The sequence below is a fragment of the Portunus trituberculatus genome, chromosome 38 (genome assembly GCF_017591435.1).
Source record: "Portunus trituberculatus isolate SZX2019 chromosome 38, ASM1759143v1, whole genome shotgun sequence".
NCBI lineage: Eukaryota > Metazoa > Arthropoda > Malacostraca > Decapoda > Portunidae > Portunus > Portunus trituberculatus.
In genome coordinates this window covers 28,053,034-28,071,542 of record NC_059292.1, presented here as the reverse complement: position 1 = coordinate 28,071,542, position 18,509 = coordinate 28,053,034, and the positions used below count along the sequence as shown (strand labels likewise).

At 40.7% G+C, this 18,509-nt stretch overlaps 1 protein-coding gene across 4 annotated transcripts in view; it reads left to right on the top strand.

The window, feature by feature from the left end:
* The window catches only part of LOC123514737 (flocculation protein FLO11-like), a 47,607-nt gene extending 35,904 nt beyond the window's left edge, over nucleotides 1-11,703 (top strand). For 2 of the 4 annotated variants that reach the window (XM_045272826.1, XM_045272827.1), the window contains 8 exons: nucleotides 92-170; nucleotides 913-990; nucleotides 5,294-6,352; nucleotides 8,138-8,246; nucleotides 9,007-9,128; nucleotides 9,317-9,450; nucleotides 9,903-10,060; nucleotides 10,539-11,702. In XM_045272826.1, the coding sequence (XP_045128761.1) occupies nucleotides 92-170; nucleotides 913-990; nucleotides 5,294-6,352; nucleotides 8,138-8,246; nucleotides 9,007-9,128; nucleotides 9,317-9,450; nucleotides 9,903-10,060; nucleotides 10,539-10,557 (1,758 nt within the window). In that variant the 3' untranslated portion in view covers nucleotides 10,558-11,702. Of the gene's footprint in view, nucleotides 1-91; nucleotides 171-912; nucleotides 991-5,293; nucleotides 6,353-8,137; nucleotides 8,247-9,006; nucleotides 9,129-9,316; nucleotides 9,451-9,902; nucleotides 10,061-10,538 lie in introns of all 4 variants that reach the window. The other 2 variants (XM_045272829.1, XM_045272828.1) reach the window with 2 other exon arrangements.
* The last annotated feature ends 6,806 nt before the right edge of the window (nucleotides 11,704-18,509 follow it).

The window sequence follows — 18,509 nt, the reverse complement described above, 5'->3', positions numbered from 1 at the left end:
AGAGAGAGAGAGAGAGAGAGAGAGAGAGAGAGAGAGAGAGAGAGAGAGTTGCTTGTCACCATTGTCTAAGCATTATCCATTAATATTGCAGTTTAGTGAGGAGGTGAGGGTAAACACACGCTCCAGCAGCCCCTATAGCACCGTCTCCAGAGGCTCCTCCCTTCAGCAGGGTAAGAGAGACATACTGACATTGTTGTATTGTACTATATAGGAAAGCTAGGCAAAGAAAAGGTAGGAAGAGAGCAATGAGTGTGAAGTCAATGAGAAAGGTTTAGAAATGTGTGAGTTTGTAGTTAACTGGAAAAAAGTAACATATTAGAAAGATGAAGAAGAAAAAAAAAAAGATGGAAGAGAAAAATGTAATGTGTGAGTCAAAGGAAAAGGACAATGAGAAGGAGTAAGTAAAGGAAAAGAAGAGGGGAAGGATAATGAAAAGGAGTAACTAAAGGAAAAGAAGAGGGGAAGGATAATGAGAAAGAGTAAATAAAGGAAAAGAATAGGGAAAAGTTTGGAGTGGCGGCTGGGCTGTGTTAATTCTTTTTATTTTCTACTTGTGTTTTTTATTTCTTCATTGTTTTTTTAATATTTGTATTTTTGTGTAATTTTTGCTGCCTTAGTTTTTTGTGGTATAGTATTTGTATCATTGTTTGGATTAGACAAGTCCAGTGTGTGCGTCTGTTGGTGTATACACTGTGTGCTTTGTATTTCCTCTTATTCTTTGTGCATTTGATGTGGGAGCAGAAAATGAATAAGTAGGCAAACAAAATCAAGACATTCTTTATAGATGCCCTTGAAATATTTCTTTGTTATAGAAGCAATATTATCAGTATCTTGTCCCTTCATCTTTGCTTGGAATGTGTTAATGGTAGTTTGTTTAGTGGCATTAAGTAACACTTCTCCCTCACCAAACAGAGGATGAAGTGATAACCCTCAACAATACCTCCCACCTGTCAGACTCCCTTGCACCTCCAAAGCCTGCCCGTCTAGGAGGTGAGACCACATTTCTGCTCCCTTGGTGGTTGTGTTGGTGTCGGTGTCTTTGGTTACGTGGTCTGTTTTAAGTGTGTGTGTGTGTGTGTGTGTGTGTGTTTTGTACATGCATGTGTGTAGATGTGACTTGTGTGGTCTGGCTGTATTCATCCTAAACTTTACCTTTACGTATGACCTTCACTACAGTCTTAAGTGGTTAATTTGAAATAATGTTTCATATTGGTTGGAAATTGAGATTTTGAAAATTACTCCTAAATTTTAAGTGTTACTTATTCACACAAGGTGCAGAGTGAATGTCTAGTTTTAACTTATAGTTACAAGTTTTGACCATGACCCAGTATTACAGCTTAGGTCTTGAATTAGAACATTCCTTAATTAATGTAGTACTACTAGGTTACAGCTTTAATCTTAAGCTTTAAGAAATAGTCACAAAATGCACCCAGAGCTGCAGATACACACCAATCCTTCATCCTCTTGTGAGATCTCTGAAGTCTGCCTCTTGGTCATGCTCACTTGACAAGCATGGTATTAGGTCAACAACAGCATATAAGCTGGTCATTAATAAGTGCTGCTTTGGGACAGCCATTCATAGTGCTTGAGAACGTAGCTCTGAGTTACCATGAGATAGTGAAGCCCTCAATGTTTCATGTTTTATTGGTTAAAATTTAATAGTTGCTTATGAATTTATAACTCACTCATGTAAATGTTTGGACATTGATGTAGTCATAATTAATTCTAAGCACTAAATACCAAGTGTTAATGCACAAAATACATAGAATTAAGTAATAAAAATTGGGCTATTTTAAGATGCTTGTTTTTAAGATATCACTGTTTTTAAAAACTTGAGGAAATTTCCATGAGATGGATGAGGTGGTGAGTGGATACTTGCAGCAGCTTGTGTTAGTACTGAGAGTCAGGTGCCATGGAGTGACTGAGGAGAGTAGACACCCATTTTTGTGTGTCTCTAAATGATGTGCTTGTATTGTTTGTTGTTTATGTGATGTGATTTGCTTCTTCATATATGCACCTCAGCTGTAAGTGTGTGGTTATGCTAATTTTGCACATGCATTTTTGGGTATAATGTACTAATTACTGCACTTTCTGTAACCCCATTGACTTGTGGGCCTCCAGACATTTGGCATCAGCGTAGAATGTAGAATGCACTCAGTTACTGCTTCTGATTGATATGTGTGTGTTTTGTTCACACTTCTGCTAGCTACGTGTGACCTGTGTGCCAGTCATGTTCAGTAATGAGTTTTGAAAGATTTGGATGCACACTGCCAAATTGCTGCACCATACAATTATGAGACCTTCATGTTATTTTCAAATCATTGCCAGGCTCAGGATTGCATTCATTGTTCTTCCTAGAGAACCTCCAAAGAGCACATTGTTAAGAAGTAATGAATAACAAATTTCAGTACTGCTTATACTGTCATGATATCATAATAGTACAGATTGGATGTGAAGTTCCAGTATTTGGCATGAATCTTGAATGACAGTCTCTGCAAGAAGTCAATGAAGTCAATGAGTTACAAACAATAGTCATCCATGACTCACCAGAGGGTGAAATTATTTGGTGGTAGTTGATATTCAGCTACATACCATTCCAAGCCCAAAGGATCATACTACTACTGACTTACTGTGAGTGTGACTGTGAGTATAGGAACTGTGGTTGCTAGATCCACACATGGAAAATTTAAAAAGCCTTTGTGCTTTTGATTGACAATAGTATTTCTGCTACACAGCATAGAAAAAAAAAAACATAGTGGTTAAGCCACACTTATGGATGGCTTATTAAATAAGAAAACTCCCTAAATAAGACATATATTTGTTTCGTGGAAGTGATGGTAACAACTACTACATACACAGTACAGTGCATAAGTACTCAAACCCACTCCAGCAAATATAACCCAACTATGACTGATTTGCTGTTGGCCAACTCATGACTGGAGCTCCTTTTGTCATCTCATTTCTGACAAGACTTGCAGAGTGTTGCTGGGTAAAGTGTGTAAAGCACCTGTGTTTTCTAACCATACCTAGGCGTTGATAATGTGTATTTCTTTCTTTAAAAAGATTCAAAGGCAAAACTCTTAAAAACACACTCTTGGTTCCAAAGGGTGATATTTATTGCTGTTTTTTCCCCTAGTCTCTTTTTAGCATTGATTATGAAGGTACCTAAGATGTTCTGCCATCCTTATACTGCATCAATTGTTATTTTCTAGCTTCCCAAAGTATCTATTTAATTATATGTTTGTATGTTTGTATATGAGAATTTGTGTTTGAGTTTTGCTTATGAATTGATCTGTACTGTTACCAGAGCAAGTGTTTAATATTTAGATATAATACAGAGTTGTTGGGTTAGAATCCATATATTCTATTGATCCAACAGCTAACCTGATACCTTTAGACATTGTAATATACTGGGATAGATTTGCTTTGCATTAACAACATATAGTATTTGAAGGTGTATATAAGTCAACAAATTCTTTAATTCACTAAACCTTGATTCTATCCTGTGAATGTGTGGTGGCAATGTGTGAATGTGAACAATAGATTGGCTTTCCTGTCCTGTTTTGATATAATTTTCTCTCATGAAAAGAAAAAGTTTCAATATATGCTCATTGAGAGAGAGTGAGAGAGAGAGAGAGAGAGAGAGAGAGAGAGAGAGAGAGAGAGAGAGAGAGAGAGAGAGAGAGAGAGAGAGAGAGAGAGAGAGAGAGAGAGAGAGAGAGAGAGAGAGAGACTGAAAATCAAATATCTGGTTGAAGGTCATTTGAGATTTTTTTTATTTGGTGACATGCAACATTTTTTTTCTTAATGTTTGAGGTGGTGGAGAGGAAATCTTGGTGAACATTGTGATGGGATTTTGATGTGTAAAGGCAAGGCTGTGTGTGTGCAATGTGATGTGGCAAAGCTGCATCAGCTTTGTGTTCTAATTGCCACATCAACGCTTTGTTTGAAGGATGATGGGAAGATATGTATATTCAAAGAAAGGAAATATATTGTAGCTTAGCCCAAAATGACCACAAAAAGCTCACTTCAAACTGAATATTAATCATGGTGTCAGTTACATGAAAAATGAAAATGAAATAATGCTACTATATTTCAAGTACCTTATCAGTTCAGGCCTGGCATTATTTTATTAACGATGAGGAAAACTGTGTATGGAGTGAGACAAGTGGCCCTCAGTGTGTGGTGTAGTCCATTCACTGTGCAACACCAGGTGGTGCTGTCTTCCTCCAGCAGACATCAGTTCCTCACCATCTGTGTTGGGTAGGTGGCTGAGAAGTCTTCACTAAGACAACATGGCATCTAATAAGTCTGTCATGGTGGTTTAATGCTTTTAAGAAAAGCTGTAACCTAGCTTTCCTGGCTAATATGTTTGAGCCAAATGACTGGCTGGCTGGCTGCCTATGCCCACCTAACATTCCAATGCAGCTGCTTCTATGCCAAGACTTGCTGCAAACCTCTCAGCAAAAACTTTTGTGCCTCAATCAGACCTCAACTCATCCTCAGCCTCCTTACTCGCTCTTCTTTCTTTGAATGACAGAAATAGAGACAATCCACCATTGTTGCTTGCTGAATGTAAGCATTCCTCATGGCTGCCTTGTGTTTGACTGATGGTATAGTTGTTATGTGGCCTGATATCTTGACTCATCTTAAGCCCAAGGTTCTCATCAAAGACATACTAGTGGCTGACTGCATTATTATGAATAAATTCAGTAATAGAATTGATAACTTATAAGTAAACTTACTGAGATTCATAAAGTTTTTTTTGTTGGCAGTTGTGTTAGAATTATGAAGGAATGTTCCATCAGTAGCTCTTGGGTGTAATCACCTCACAAGTTAGTGACTTGAATGGCAGGCAAAATGAAATGTGCAGGGACAGTGTTCTCCATATAGTGTGTTCTGATTGTGATGAAGGTTTTCACTATGTGATTACCTTCTTGATTTCTTTGTCTGGTTGTAATGGTGTATATATTTGTGTAGCTTTAAGATCTGGCAAATATGAGGAAAATATATGCACATTATTTGGCAAAATGTGGAAAGTTTATCATGATATGATAGCCAAGTGATCTTGAGTGAGACAGGGTAAACTCTATTGTATCAAGTGGTATTGTATTCTGTGATGAGTTTATCTTGAAGTTTAGCCAAGCCAAACCTTGTCTTCATAGAAAGATGTTTTAGTTATAATACTGAGTACATAATCTTTCCCCTTTTAGACTTGTGAATGAGGGAGTGTGTACATGTGTACTGCAGTTCACTAGTGTGTGGAGATTGAAGGGAACCTATTGACTTGCAGGGAATCTTAAAGAAGTGCCCACAATAGCCGTGGAGTCACCTGTGCCCACACCTTCCCCTGAGCCCTCCCCAGAGCCACCCACCCGACAGCAGCCTCTGCCCGACCCCCAGCCACCCACTGCTCCCCTCACCTTCCCCAACCTAACCCCAATCACTCTGCCAGGCCAGAATCCACCCACTCTGGGCAGTTCATCCCCAGACTCTGCCCTCACCAATTCTCTATCAAGTAGTAATAATGGCAGTGGTGCCAAAGACTCACTGGGCAGCAGAGAATCCTCACCAGAGCCCATCCCTGCCCGAAGGAAGGTTTTCCCTGAACCCTCCACCATAGTGACCAGTCCCCCCACCACCAGCACCACCACCACCACCCCAAATACATTCTCCTCCTCCTCTGACTCCAACACTCCCAAGGGAAGTGAGACACCTCCCAGTGAGCCAGTTCCTTCACCCATCAAGACATCTCCCACCAAAGCTTCCACCAAGTCCCCACAAGACTCCTTGGCTCCTGCAAAGCCTGTTCGCTCAGCAAGGTCCACCAGCTTGACAGATCCCCCAGCAAACACCCCAAAACTACTTCAGGCTCCCACTACTCCCAATAAGAGTAGATCTCTTAGCACCTCTGCCACCCCAAAGGGTCTTGAGCTAGGGATGTTCTCCCCCACCAACAAGGAGTCTAAAGGAAAAGGGTTTGCCCTGGCAGCCTTGGCCTCAGCTTCCTCCAAGATGTCTATGATTGAAAGTGAGCCCAGCCTCTCAAGCCCCTCCTCTCGACACAACTCAGAGCAGACCCATGGCAGTGTTGAGGCCTTCCCTCCCCCCACTCCCCCCACTCCAGGTGCCTCTGTGTTCAGCTTTAGCTCAGACTCTGGCCCCAATACCCCTAAGGATAGTAGCTCTGGTCCCTCCCCTGCCCCCACCTCCTCCTCCTCGAGCCGGGGCACACCAGGCTTGGCGGAGCGGCCGGGGGCTGCTGTGGTGCGGTCAGGCTCCCTCCATGAGAAGCCCACCAGCCCGCCCGTCCTGGATGAGTGGGAAAGGAAACTGTATGGCAGGAATGCTAGTGAGTAGGAGTGACAGTGTTGTGGTTCCTCCCTCCTGTGTTCCTCTTTCAGCAACACTCTGCTTTTACAGGGTGACATAATGATATAATACTTATTACCCAAAATATTGCAGGAATACTCCCTTACAACACTGAAACACAGACATGGTTCAGCTTCCCAGCTTTGACTTGTACTTCTAAGACTATTTTGTTTTTTTATTGGTTTATGCATGAGATGTAACTTTCTTCATGGTTCTCATTCACCATTTTTTTTTTTTTTTTGTCATGTTTGTTATTTCCTTGAATGGTGGTTTGAGTGTGTAGGGAAGGGAAGCTGTTTGGAGCAGCAGCAGCAGCAGCTCTTTGGTGGTATGGTCTGCCCTGAGCTGATTTGTGTCTTCTCAATTGTTGTTGAAGAAGTCTTAGGCTAGTTGTATAGTGAATTCAGTAATTATGATGACTAGATAGTAATGTAGAACCAAGGACTGTCAAACACACAGCTCTGAAGCATATAGATTGTATAAAGTGAAAACGATTGTGTCTAGTTTCTACAGGATTGCTTTTAGTACAAACTCTAAGTAGAACAATGCAAGTAAGGCTTCCACACAATTGTTACTAAAAGCTGCTGAGGGAATAGCTTTGCACAACTTGTTCTTGGTCTTCATTTTTCACAATATTTGATAACCAACTTCAATTTTCAGTTTACATACTTCTTTTTTATTTTACCTTTTTCAAGCATGTTTTTTTTTTTTGGGGGCGGGTGGCAGGGCAGGGTCAGCATGGAAGAAGAATGTAAGGGTGTGTGTTTTGTCAATGGAAGCACTACAGATTTATTAGAGCAAATAGGGAAGTAGTTGATAGTGCCTCAGATATCTCTTCTTTGCTGTTTGCATTTTGAAAAGTGGAATGTCTTGTTGCATGAACACCCTGTCTGCTTTTTTTTTTTTTGAGTGCGTGAGAGAGAGGGCTGGAAGCTGCTCTTATCAAACATACTCTCACACTCTAATGGTTTTTGCATGGAATTGCGGTGTGTTTGCTTGTCTTGCATTTTGTGTGGTTTCTAGAACACATAAGATGATTAATTTTCTTGATTGTTTTCCAGCCAGCGCAATGTTGAGGAAAGGTAATGTGTGCTTATCTGCTAATTCTCTATCCTTCATTTTGTCTTTCCTTTTCACCTCTGCTAAACCTTTTCTTTTCTCTCTTGGAAAGTTGTTATTGAACTCCTTCTCTTCCTTCTCATCTTAATCTTGTGTTTCCTTTCCCTTTCATGACATATACTGATTTTACATAAATGGGCATTTTTTCCATTGTGTTTCTGAGAGTGCATACTTGTACATATGTGTGTGCTTGCATGCTTCTTAGGGGCTAGTAGGATTGTTTCTGTATTTGTTAGATTGTTAGTTTTTTTTTATCAACTAGAATTGCAATGGTCATTTTTCTCTAGCTTTACTAAATTCATATCTCTCTCTGTACACATACAAATACATATTGAAAATTAGACAAAATTGTCTTTACATGCAACCATCAAAGTACTACTGAAGTAACTTGATTAAACATCTGTGTAGACTTGCTTTAGATTTACATTAAATCACAGGAAAGAATTGTAGTCTAAGCATCACTAGTCATAATTTGATCATAAAGCAAACACAACATACTGATGCTGGTGCATGATACCATTGTCCAGCTCACACACTTCAATATACATGAAAATTGTTGTCATGTTTGTTATTAAAGTTAAGTAAGATAGAGCATTGGGCCCAGCAAGGATGGTGTCAGCAGCCATTAACCTTTCTTCCCCTTCAGTTGTGGGTAGTATGGAAAACATGACCCATTCAGACAGCCGCTCGTCTCTCAACACCTCACAGTCAAGCAGCACACAGGAGCTCCATCGCATTGAGGAACACCGGTCCAGGTACTACATCATGTTATGGATATTCCAAATACACACCCTCACTTATCCCTGACTTTTTCCAGTAACTCTTGATCATACTTCACATTTCTTCCTCACTGTCAGTTTACCTCTCATACTCCATTCACATACTATTTGTTGACTGTATCTGTTTCTCACACTAGCAACCTCGCTCAGTCAAGGTGTTGTAGGTTTGTATTCATTTGACTGATTTTTTTTAAGTCACATTCACATGATATAGCATAGCCTGGTGGGCAATAAGCTGTGTATTTGGGAACATTCGTTTTAATGTTCAAACAGTTGAGGCACTCACAAATGTGCAGGAACCAGAATAGTAGATAGTCTAATTTTTCTCTACACAAGCAAGGCTATTGTCAATAAAATTTCATTAAATAAACACTGTGATGTTTAGGCCATTGAGTTTTCATGGATTGAATAGGAGAGAGAGAGAGAGAGAGAGAGAGAGAGAGAGAGAGAGAGAGAGAGAGAGAGAGAGAGAGAGAGAGAGAGAGAGAGAGAGAGAGAGTGAGTAAATGTGACTGATACTTGTCAAAGTAGTGTGAAAGTCAGGATGGTAACGTGACAAGCCTGGGATGGTAAGAATTTAAAACTAAGCACGAAAGTCAAGGACTGCATAACTCGGGTAGTGTGAAATCGTGGAGAGTAGTGTTGTACATCTATATTTGTGGTTAGCTTCATTGAAATAGTAGAAAGTGTTGTTTGGTTTTACTTTGCTCCTTTATAATGTGTTGGAGTGTTACAGGTTCCCAGAGATGAAGGTGTTGACGTTGGACCGCAAACTGAAGGACGACGGAGATGAGGTCAGCGAGAGTGGCAAGAAACGGTGGGGTGGTAAGGGTGGACTCAAGGCAAAGCTGTTTGGAAGTGAGTGTCAAGATTGCTTTGTGTGTGTTCTGTGTGTATTTGCTTTTTTAACATGTAACTCTTGAAAGTATTGATGATATATGTAAATTGAGTTACTTTTTTATACCTTCTCTGTACCATATTAGCCAGTGTGCCACATATACCAGGTCTCTCTTGACACCAGTAGAATAACATGATACTCTTCATAGGTAGTCGTGAGCGGATTGGGGAGGAAGACGGGCGGGTGGTGGAGGGTGGCAATGACCGCCTGCCCCACCCTCCCACTAGGCAGTCTCGGCTCCCTCAGGAGATACACGACAAGTTTGCTGGAAAGTCACGAGAGGTGAGGTGAATTATATAATATGTATGCTGCTTACTGATGTACTGATGCCTAGGGACTTGGAAAAATGCCTTCTTAACTCTTCAGAAATTCTTTTCACTACAAAATTTTTCCTTTATAATATTTGGCTCTACTAAAGAAATTTGTGTTTACACATTTTTCATTTAGGACTTATAGAATTTTTGCAAATTTTTTAAATTGTCACAGTTTTCAAATAAGGTAAACTGTTACTAGTTTTTTGTGCTTTTCATAGCAAACAAAACTTCCTCCTCCTCCTCCTTACAATTGCATTTCTTCAGTGAATCCTTAAATGCAGCAAAGACTACCTGAACTACTCCTGTACTCAATGGAAGGTTTCTTCTTTCCTCACCTCAAATCTTTCTCCTTCTGTGCTCTTTGAGTGACGGCTACTACACATTATTATAATACTACACTATGACATGCTCAATCCTCAGGACCTGATGGAGACTATAGTAACCTTGCAAGCCACCCTTGAGAAGAATGCTCGCCACACTCGTGACCTGGAGGACTACATTGATGACCTTCTTTTGCGGGTGATGGAGACCACCCCTCAGCTCCTCCAGGCCTCTAACACCAAGAGCAGAACAAATAAGTGAGTAGTTTTGTATAAATATTGACAAGGTTTGTTTAGACTATTTGCCAGCAGGAGGCATCAACCTAGTAGCAAAGATTCTATGTCTAGAAATAGGTTACTACACTTGTTGTTGCTTCCATCTCCAGACTTTTAATTGATAAGTTTGTGGTGATATTCTGTTGTTAATAAAATTATAGTGTTATTTAGGAAATCCTTAAACATTACAAGCTCTTATCACTTAATGGTATCACATTAAATATAAGTGTATTGAAATCAGCATTTTTACTGGACATCAGTCTCCCTCCTATCACAACTATAAAAAAAAAAAAAAAAAAAAACTAGTTACAGTGTAGTAGTAATAATCTGTATTAAGAGTAGTGTATATATATATATATATATATATATATATATATATATATATATATATATATATATATATATATATATATATATATATTTTTTTTTTATAGATATCAATGGATGCATTTTGTTGCAGGGTGTTTGGTAACTATTGAAGTTTTCGACCATGAATGTATTGCTGGTATTACCTGAGTGTCAGTAGTAGCCTGCTGCAGCCGTTCCCCTCCACCTGTCACTAGACTTGTCAGTGGTGACACAATATTGAAGCAATAATGATTATGCCATGTCTTAAAGTTTTTGTAACAAGAAAGTGCACTGGTAAATCTTTATAGCTAAGGCAAATGAGGTGTCTTTAACATTGGAGTACAGGTACCTTCTGTGATAAATGATGAGAGGACTTATTCATGTGCTGGGATTCTCAGGAATCCTTTGCAGGCACAACCTGGGAGGTTAGAAAGGATAATTATAAGTCTGTTTTGTCTTGAATAAATGGTAAAGGATGTGCAACTCTCAGGCACATAAGAGAAGGACCATGTCTTCCATTTTTGTGGTGTTTTAGCTGCCAGATGCACATGCAGCATAAATATATTCCTGTCATGCAAAGCTGGCTAGATAGTTGTATGGTGTGAAGAAGTGTTTAAGTGTGGGGTGGTGGTGTGGCGTAGTGCAAGGCATATGATGCAGTTTGCCACATCAGGGATGAGGTGAAGGGCAGTAGGCTGGATCATCCACTGATGGGTTTTGTGGATACAGATTCTTTATGTATATATTTTCCAGATCCAATAAATAATTTGTGTGTAAGATGCCAAGATACCAAAATGACTTGTGACTAATAGTGGGTGTAAGAAATATAATTAAATTATATACTTTACAAGAATGTTGACTGCATCAAAATGAGCAAGTGTAAATATATTGCCAAAGTATCTTTCTTAGTTAAAATATTTATTTTGTATCTATTAGTAAGGAATTGTAGTTCATTGTTTTTAATGTGTTTCAGTGCTGTTAGAGGAATGATAAGTCTGGGATTTAGTCAAGAAAACAGAAGCAATTGGATGCTATTTGCTTTTTCATGAAGAGATCCATTATGAGGGTTTATCATGCAATATATTTACTTACATTAGTTGTTTGTGGACCTTGAATATATTATGTCTTCAGAAGCCATCAGGCATAGCAGAGCCATCATCATTGTGGATGTGTGTGTGTGTGTGTGTGTGTGTGTGTGTGTGTGTGTGTGTGTGTGTGTGTGTGTGTGTGTGTGTGTTTGTGTGTATGTGTGTGTGTGTTTGTGTACGAGTATGTATGTGTTTATGTGTGTATGTGTGTGTGTGTGTGTGTGTGTGTGTGTGTGTGTGTGTGTGTGTGTGTGTGTGTGTGTGTGTGTGTGTGTGTGTGTGTGTGTGTGTGTGTAACAAGATTTTGAGAATGTACATCATGTAGAAGAAAAGGTGCCTGATGGAAGAGACATTGTACTGTTTGTGCCTTACAACATTCCAAACCAACTGTGTTCATTCACACAAAAAAATAGAAAAAAATAATTGAATAAATAATATATAAATATACATGTTATTGTATTATTATTATTATTATTATTATAAAAGCTGAACATTATTGCATTTTCATTACCCATGTCCATGCCATAACTCTTCTTTTCTCCAGTCACAATGTAAAGTTTTCCAGACACCAAAGATTTTTTTTGAGAACTGTATTAAAGGTGCACATATTGATGTTATATCTAAATCTGTAGCATTAGAGAAGCATTTACCACATTCAAATCTAGTGAAACAATAGCATTGAAGCCAAGCAGAACAGCTCCAATGTGGAATTACGTTGAACAGACGTGTCAGACACTGTGGTCTGCTTGGTATGTACAGACGAGGTGAAGTACTCAAGCACATATATTATTAAAAGAGCAACACAACTAGTAAAACAAAGGAAAAAGAAAATTTACCCAAATATGTAAGTGAACTGGATCTGCAGAGAGAGAGAGAGAGAGAGAGAGAGAGAGAGAGAGAGAGAGAGAGAGAGAGAGAGAGAGAGAGAGAGAGAGAGAGAGAGAGAGAGAGAGAGAGAGAGTGGCTGATTCTGAAGATTATTATTATACATACATATTTCTTACTGTAGAAGGATGGCTGGCTTATTTTAATAAAAGTCTAAAGGAAAAACAGAAGCAGGGAGGGAGTTCAGGAGTGTATTAGAGGTGATGAAAGTTTGAGAATACTCTGGTAATCAAGCATTAAACCAAGTAATACCCTGTCCCAACACTTGCTCCATACAGTCATGTGTATTCCAGCAGCTCAGGCTCTGTATACTACACCTGGGTCACACAACTGGTAAGCCATATAGATAAAATCTTCAGAGAGACATATAATTTTCTAAGGAATATTGAATTAGCATTTCACTACATGGACAAAGAAATTATGAAGAAATTGATAAGTACTATAATAAGACCCAGATTGGAATAAAAAGAAACACATAAAGAAGCTGGAGAGACTACAAAAAATGGCTACAAGAATGGTTCCAGAATTTGAAGGGATGACATATGAGGAGAGACTAAAGGCTATGGATCTACCAACTCTGGAACAGAGAAGGGAGAGGGGATCTGATACAAGTTTATAAATTGATCAACGGAATGGACCAAGTGGATAATGAGAAACTGCTCCTAAGAGAAAAATATGGTAGTCGAAGCACAAGATCGCATAATAAAAAGCTGAGGAAGGGAAGATGTCTAAGAGATATAAAAAAATATAGTTTCCCGCAAAGATATGTTGAGACGTGGAACAGTCTGAGTGAAGAAGTGGTGACAGTAACGAGTGTGCATAGTTTTAAAGAAAAATTGGATAAGTGTAGATATGGAGATGGGGCCACACGAGCGTAAAGGCCCAGGCCCTGTAAAACTACAATTAGGTAAATACACACGCATACACACACACTAAGAACAAAGGTATACATAAACAAGGCTTTAATGCACACACACACTTATTGAAAGTCACACCACAAACACCATCACCACATAATAACTGCTGGGGCCATCACTCCCTCATATTACTGCTACCACCACCATAGGCACAGGTGTGGCACCACCGATCCACATAACACACCACCTCAAAAAAGTGGACAATGTCACCCTTTGTCTTGAAACACTTGCCACAATCATCACATTTAAAGTCCCTCTGGCCAGTGTGTCTGAAGTCATGTTCATTAGGATGAGAAATGGTAGCAAATCTTTTCCCACACTCATCACACTCACACTTCTGAACACCACTGTGTATCAGGCTGTTTTTATTGAAGTTAGACTTAAAGATAAATTTCCTCCCAATCATCACACTCATAATTCCTAACACCACTGTGTATCAGGCTGTGTGGTGAGGATAGCCTTGTGGGTAAATTTTTCCCCACACTCATAATTCTTAACACCACTGTGTATAAGGCTGCACATGATGAGATTACCATTTTGGGAAAATTTCTTCCCACTCACCATACTCATAATTCTTATCATCAGTACGTGTCAGGCTGTGTGTGGTGAGGTTACCCTTTTTGGAAAATTTCTTCCCACACTCACCACATTCATAATTCTTAACACCACTGAGTGTCAGGCTGTGTGTGGAGAGGGAAGATTTGAGGATAAATTTCTTCCCACACTCATAATTCCTAACACCAGTGTCAGGCCGAGTGTGGTGAGGGAAGACTTAGAGATAAATTTCTTCCCACACTCATAATTCTTAACACCACTGTGTGTCAGGCTGTGTGGTGAAGGAAGACTTTTGGGTAAATTTCTTCCCACTCATAATTCCTAACACCACTGTGTGTCAGTGTGTCTGGTGAGGGAACCCTTCAGGGTAAATTTCTTCCCACATTCACCAAACTCATAATTCCTAACACAATTGTGTCTCACATCTAAGGCTAACTACTGCTGCTGCTGCTGTTCCAGCCACCGGCCACCCATGGTGCTGTCCCGCCTCATGGCATGTTCCTGGAAGTGGATTGTCCGTCACAACATTCGATCTACCTACCCTCCTGGCGTCATGTCCACCCCTCGCCGCAATATCTTCAGAAGACTTCTGCGCTTGAGTGACCCCAACAAGACTTTGTGCAACAAGACACTTCTTTATACGTGTGCATTGTACATACTGCTTTGTAATTCATTAACCAGTGTTTGCTGTATTTAGTTCTTTCCAATTAACATGTATTGCTATAACTTTGCTTATGTATAAATATTGCTTTTTCACTATATCCACAGCAGTACGGGTGGTTTTCCCCCGGGGACTCCGGTTTCCACCCTAAGCCATTTGTACTGACTGTGGATAACTTCTTATATATATGTATATTAGTGTCTGCAAGGTAACCCTCCCCACTCTCCTCTATCTCACAGCAGTACGGGTGGTTTTCTTCCGGGAACTCCGGTTTCCACCTGTTTACCTCTCATGTACTGCTCTGTGACATTCACCATCTTAACAGCTGCAGGCCGGTCCGCCCGGCATAACATAACATAAATAATAGGATAACAAAGGGCCACCAGGGCCCATCTAGGTTATCCTGTATCAGTCGCACTTTACAGTCGCAACTTTACACTCCTACTTTATTTCTATTTTTCCTCACTTTCTCTTCCCGTGTGCCAGCCAGGCGCACCTCCCCCCTTCTTTGTAACCCCCTTTCCTCAATAAATCTTTGAAATCTAGGTGCGACAAAGATTTTTCAATCTTTGAAAAATCTTTGTCGCACCCACTCCACGCCCTGAGCTGCCGGGGAGGACGCGTGGTGCCTCAAAGTTCTTGAAAGAGCACAAACGCTCACCTCACACCACCTCCCACCCCGGTAAGGGGAAACAACACCGGCAATGCTAGCTTGCAACCGGCAGTGGAGGAAGGCTATTAAAGTGCAGAGGGCAAAATAAAGTAATCACAATAGGCAACCTAGACATAACGGGATCTCCAATGCTCAACCCCACACCCTGAGTTGCCGGGATGGGCATCACTCCCAATCCCGGCAAGGGGAGAGTAACACCGGCAATGTATGCACACAACCGGCAGAGGGATGAGTCAAAGGAAAATAGTAGTATTACCCAATATATACAAACTGGAAAACAACAATAAAAGTATAGGTAGCTTACGGAAAAAAAAAAAAAGAACAGCAAGACGGTCAACCCGTCATCTTTTACTCTTAAACTTTATTTCACTTTCACCCAACCTATATCCCCTCTCTCTTCTGCCCCTTTGGCCTCTACTAACTCTTCTATAACCCAACCTTTCTATCCCCCCATTCATTCATTCGCACCAAAAAAAAAAAAAAAAAAAAGTCGCACCCACTATCTCTTAGCTAGCTATCTTTTTTCACCTCCCCTTAAAAAAAAAAAAAAATCGCTCCCGGTTCCCCTTCTCCCTCGTTCGCTCTCGACTTGCCCGAGGTTAGTCGCCTCTTCTCCCCAGTCAGTCACTGTGTCTTCTCTGCCCTTCGCTCTTGTCGTGCCAGTTAGTACTATGTGTGCCACCCTGTACTGTATTACACACCATTAAACTGAAGTTGTGCCAAGTGTTTCCTGTACCCTGCCTCTGAGTAAGTCTGCGTGAGTCTGGTGAGTACTCGTGCCTCGCTTCCCCTTGCTAGCCCCGAATCTTCACCTAGAAGTATCCCTGTGTATGTTGCCGTCCTGTCCTGTGTTGTCCTGGGCTGCTGCTGAGGTTAAAAGTGTGTTTCTTATGCGGCTGTGGAGGTTGTGAGGACGTGGGGGCGGCGTAACAGTTGGTGTCAGGAGCTGTGGGATTAAGTTTGGCAAGCGAGGTTGCCGGGTACATGTGCACAATGGCAGATTCAGGTGCGAGAGGCAGTGAGAGGCTGGAAGACAGTGAACCAGATTGGAAAAGGGTGGAAAACTTGGTCGCTGGGATGATTATGCAAATGAACAAAATAAAACAGGAAGCAAGGGAAATTAAACAGGACATAAGTGCAGCGGTGGTGCAATTGGGCCTGATGCGAGAGAATATGCGAGCAGCAGTCGGGGAAGCAAGACAGTTCACCTTCGAATACGACAAGAGGCTGCTGTAGGACCTGACAGAAGAGTTCAAGGAGGAACTGGTGGCAGTGAGAAAACAGTGCGAGGGATGCAATGAATTTGTCGAGAGCAAGGTGGACGGCCGCCCGTGTCCCGTGATGGTGGACACTGGTGGGGCAAAGACCGTCGTCGGGGGAAGAAGTAGTGGCAGCACAAGATCTCCCTGTGTCAGACCGGCAGTTGTGTAGCGTGATTGGCCACTTTACGACGCTATGAGGACGTGATGTCTACGATTATGGTGGGTAGCGTTGAGGAGAAGCTACCAGTATTCATGGCCGACAAGGAGGAATCCTGTCTGTTGGGGCTGGATTTCCTGGTTCAGAGTGCAGGTTGTGTGGACCTCGGAAGGATGCAGATGCAGGTACGTGGGGAAACAGTACCGCTGATCCTTGAGGATACTGCTGAACAGGTGGACAGCCCCGTGACGAGTTCAGATGTCGAGGACGAAAGGCTGGAGCTGCACTGCCGAGTCGTGAGGGAAGGTGAGGTTGCAGACGCCGCTGTGACAGCCCGTGGATGTTAGGGAGAGGCGAGTAGCTACGGTCATGAGGTGAGGCGAGCTCCACGCTACCTCCACATGTGGTGGACTTGGAGGTACGTAGATCCACCAAGCTGACTCCTGAGCAGGTGGTGAAATTGGAGAAATTGGTGAGGGAGCACGAGGACGTCTTCAGCCGAGATGCCCAAGACCCTGGCTGCACGCTGCTGGTTCAGCACTCCAACATTGCAGACAGTCCGCCGATAAAGCAGACACATTGCCGCCGCGCCGCGTTCAGCTGGCCAAGAGAGAAAAGATGCAGCTGCCTCTGAACCTGGCCACTGTACGACCAGAGCTGGGCGTGTTACTGGATATCGGGTAGTCCGGTACCGCACCTCCGGACCTCGAAACACAGGTAGTCCGTATCTTTACTTCCGCACCTAAATTTTTTCCCTCGGTCAGGTACCGCATCTCCGCACCTCCGGTACCGTACCCAAAACTATTAACGCGCCTGAAAAATCTTGTCCACATCTCAAAAAATATAACAAAATACAAGGCAATAATACATCAGAGCTCCATATATATATATATATATATATATATATATATATATATATATATATATATATATATATATATATATATATATATATATATATATATATATATATATATATATATATATATATATATATATATATATATATATATATATATACAAGGATCTTTGTTATTGTATATGTGAAAATAAATATGTATATATGAAAATAAATATGTGTACGCGGAAGTGTCCAGTTCTGCTATTATCTAATGTTTTGATGTGTTTCTAGGCATAGACATGTAGATGGAAGCAATAGAAGGAAGCTAAACGGAAAAACAAAGGAGGAAGACGTTGAAGAAAGAAGAAACAGAAGGGAAAGAGGAGCCAAGCCGCAATATTTAGGTAAGTTTCCCTTATGATTTTTGGTTATACTTGAGGTGTTTTCAATGTGTTTGGTAATTTTGTAGGATGTTTTGAGTGCTATAAGTTTGTTTTGGATGAATTTTGTGTATATATTACATATCTTGAGTGTGTTGTGGAGGTGGGTTTCAATTTATGAGTTTGTTTTGAGTGTGTTTGATGCATTTTGAGGGGTTGTATGTGCTTTGAGTTAGTTTTGATTGTTTAAGTGGTTTGGGTGTGTTTTTTTTTTTTTTTTGTGTGTGTGGGTAATTTTGGTATATACTGGGAGTTTCTAGTGTGTTTTAGGTATATCTATTGGAATTTTGAACTTTTGCAATGTGTTTTCAGTGTGTTTTGTGTTAGTTTTGAGTGTTTTAACTTTTTTGGGTGTGTTTGAGCGGTGTTCTGAGTGTGTTTGGGCGTATATGTGGGAACTATGAGTGTGTTGTTATTATTAAAGATTTATGAAGGTAATAGGGAAGGTATAACTGGAGTACATGTGTATATGGAAATCTGTCAAGAATGTGTGTGTGTGTGTGTGTGTGTGTGTGTGTGTGTGTGTAACTTAATTGTACCTATGCCTATATATGCAGATTTTTTTTTTTCTGCATTTCCTGTCCTTTATCTGGTAACAGTGTCC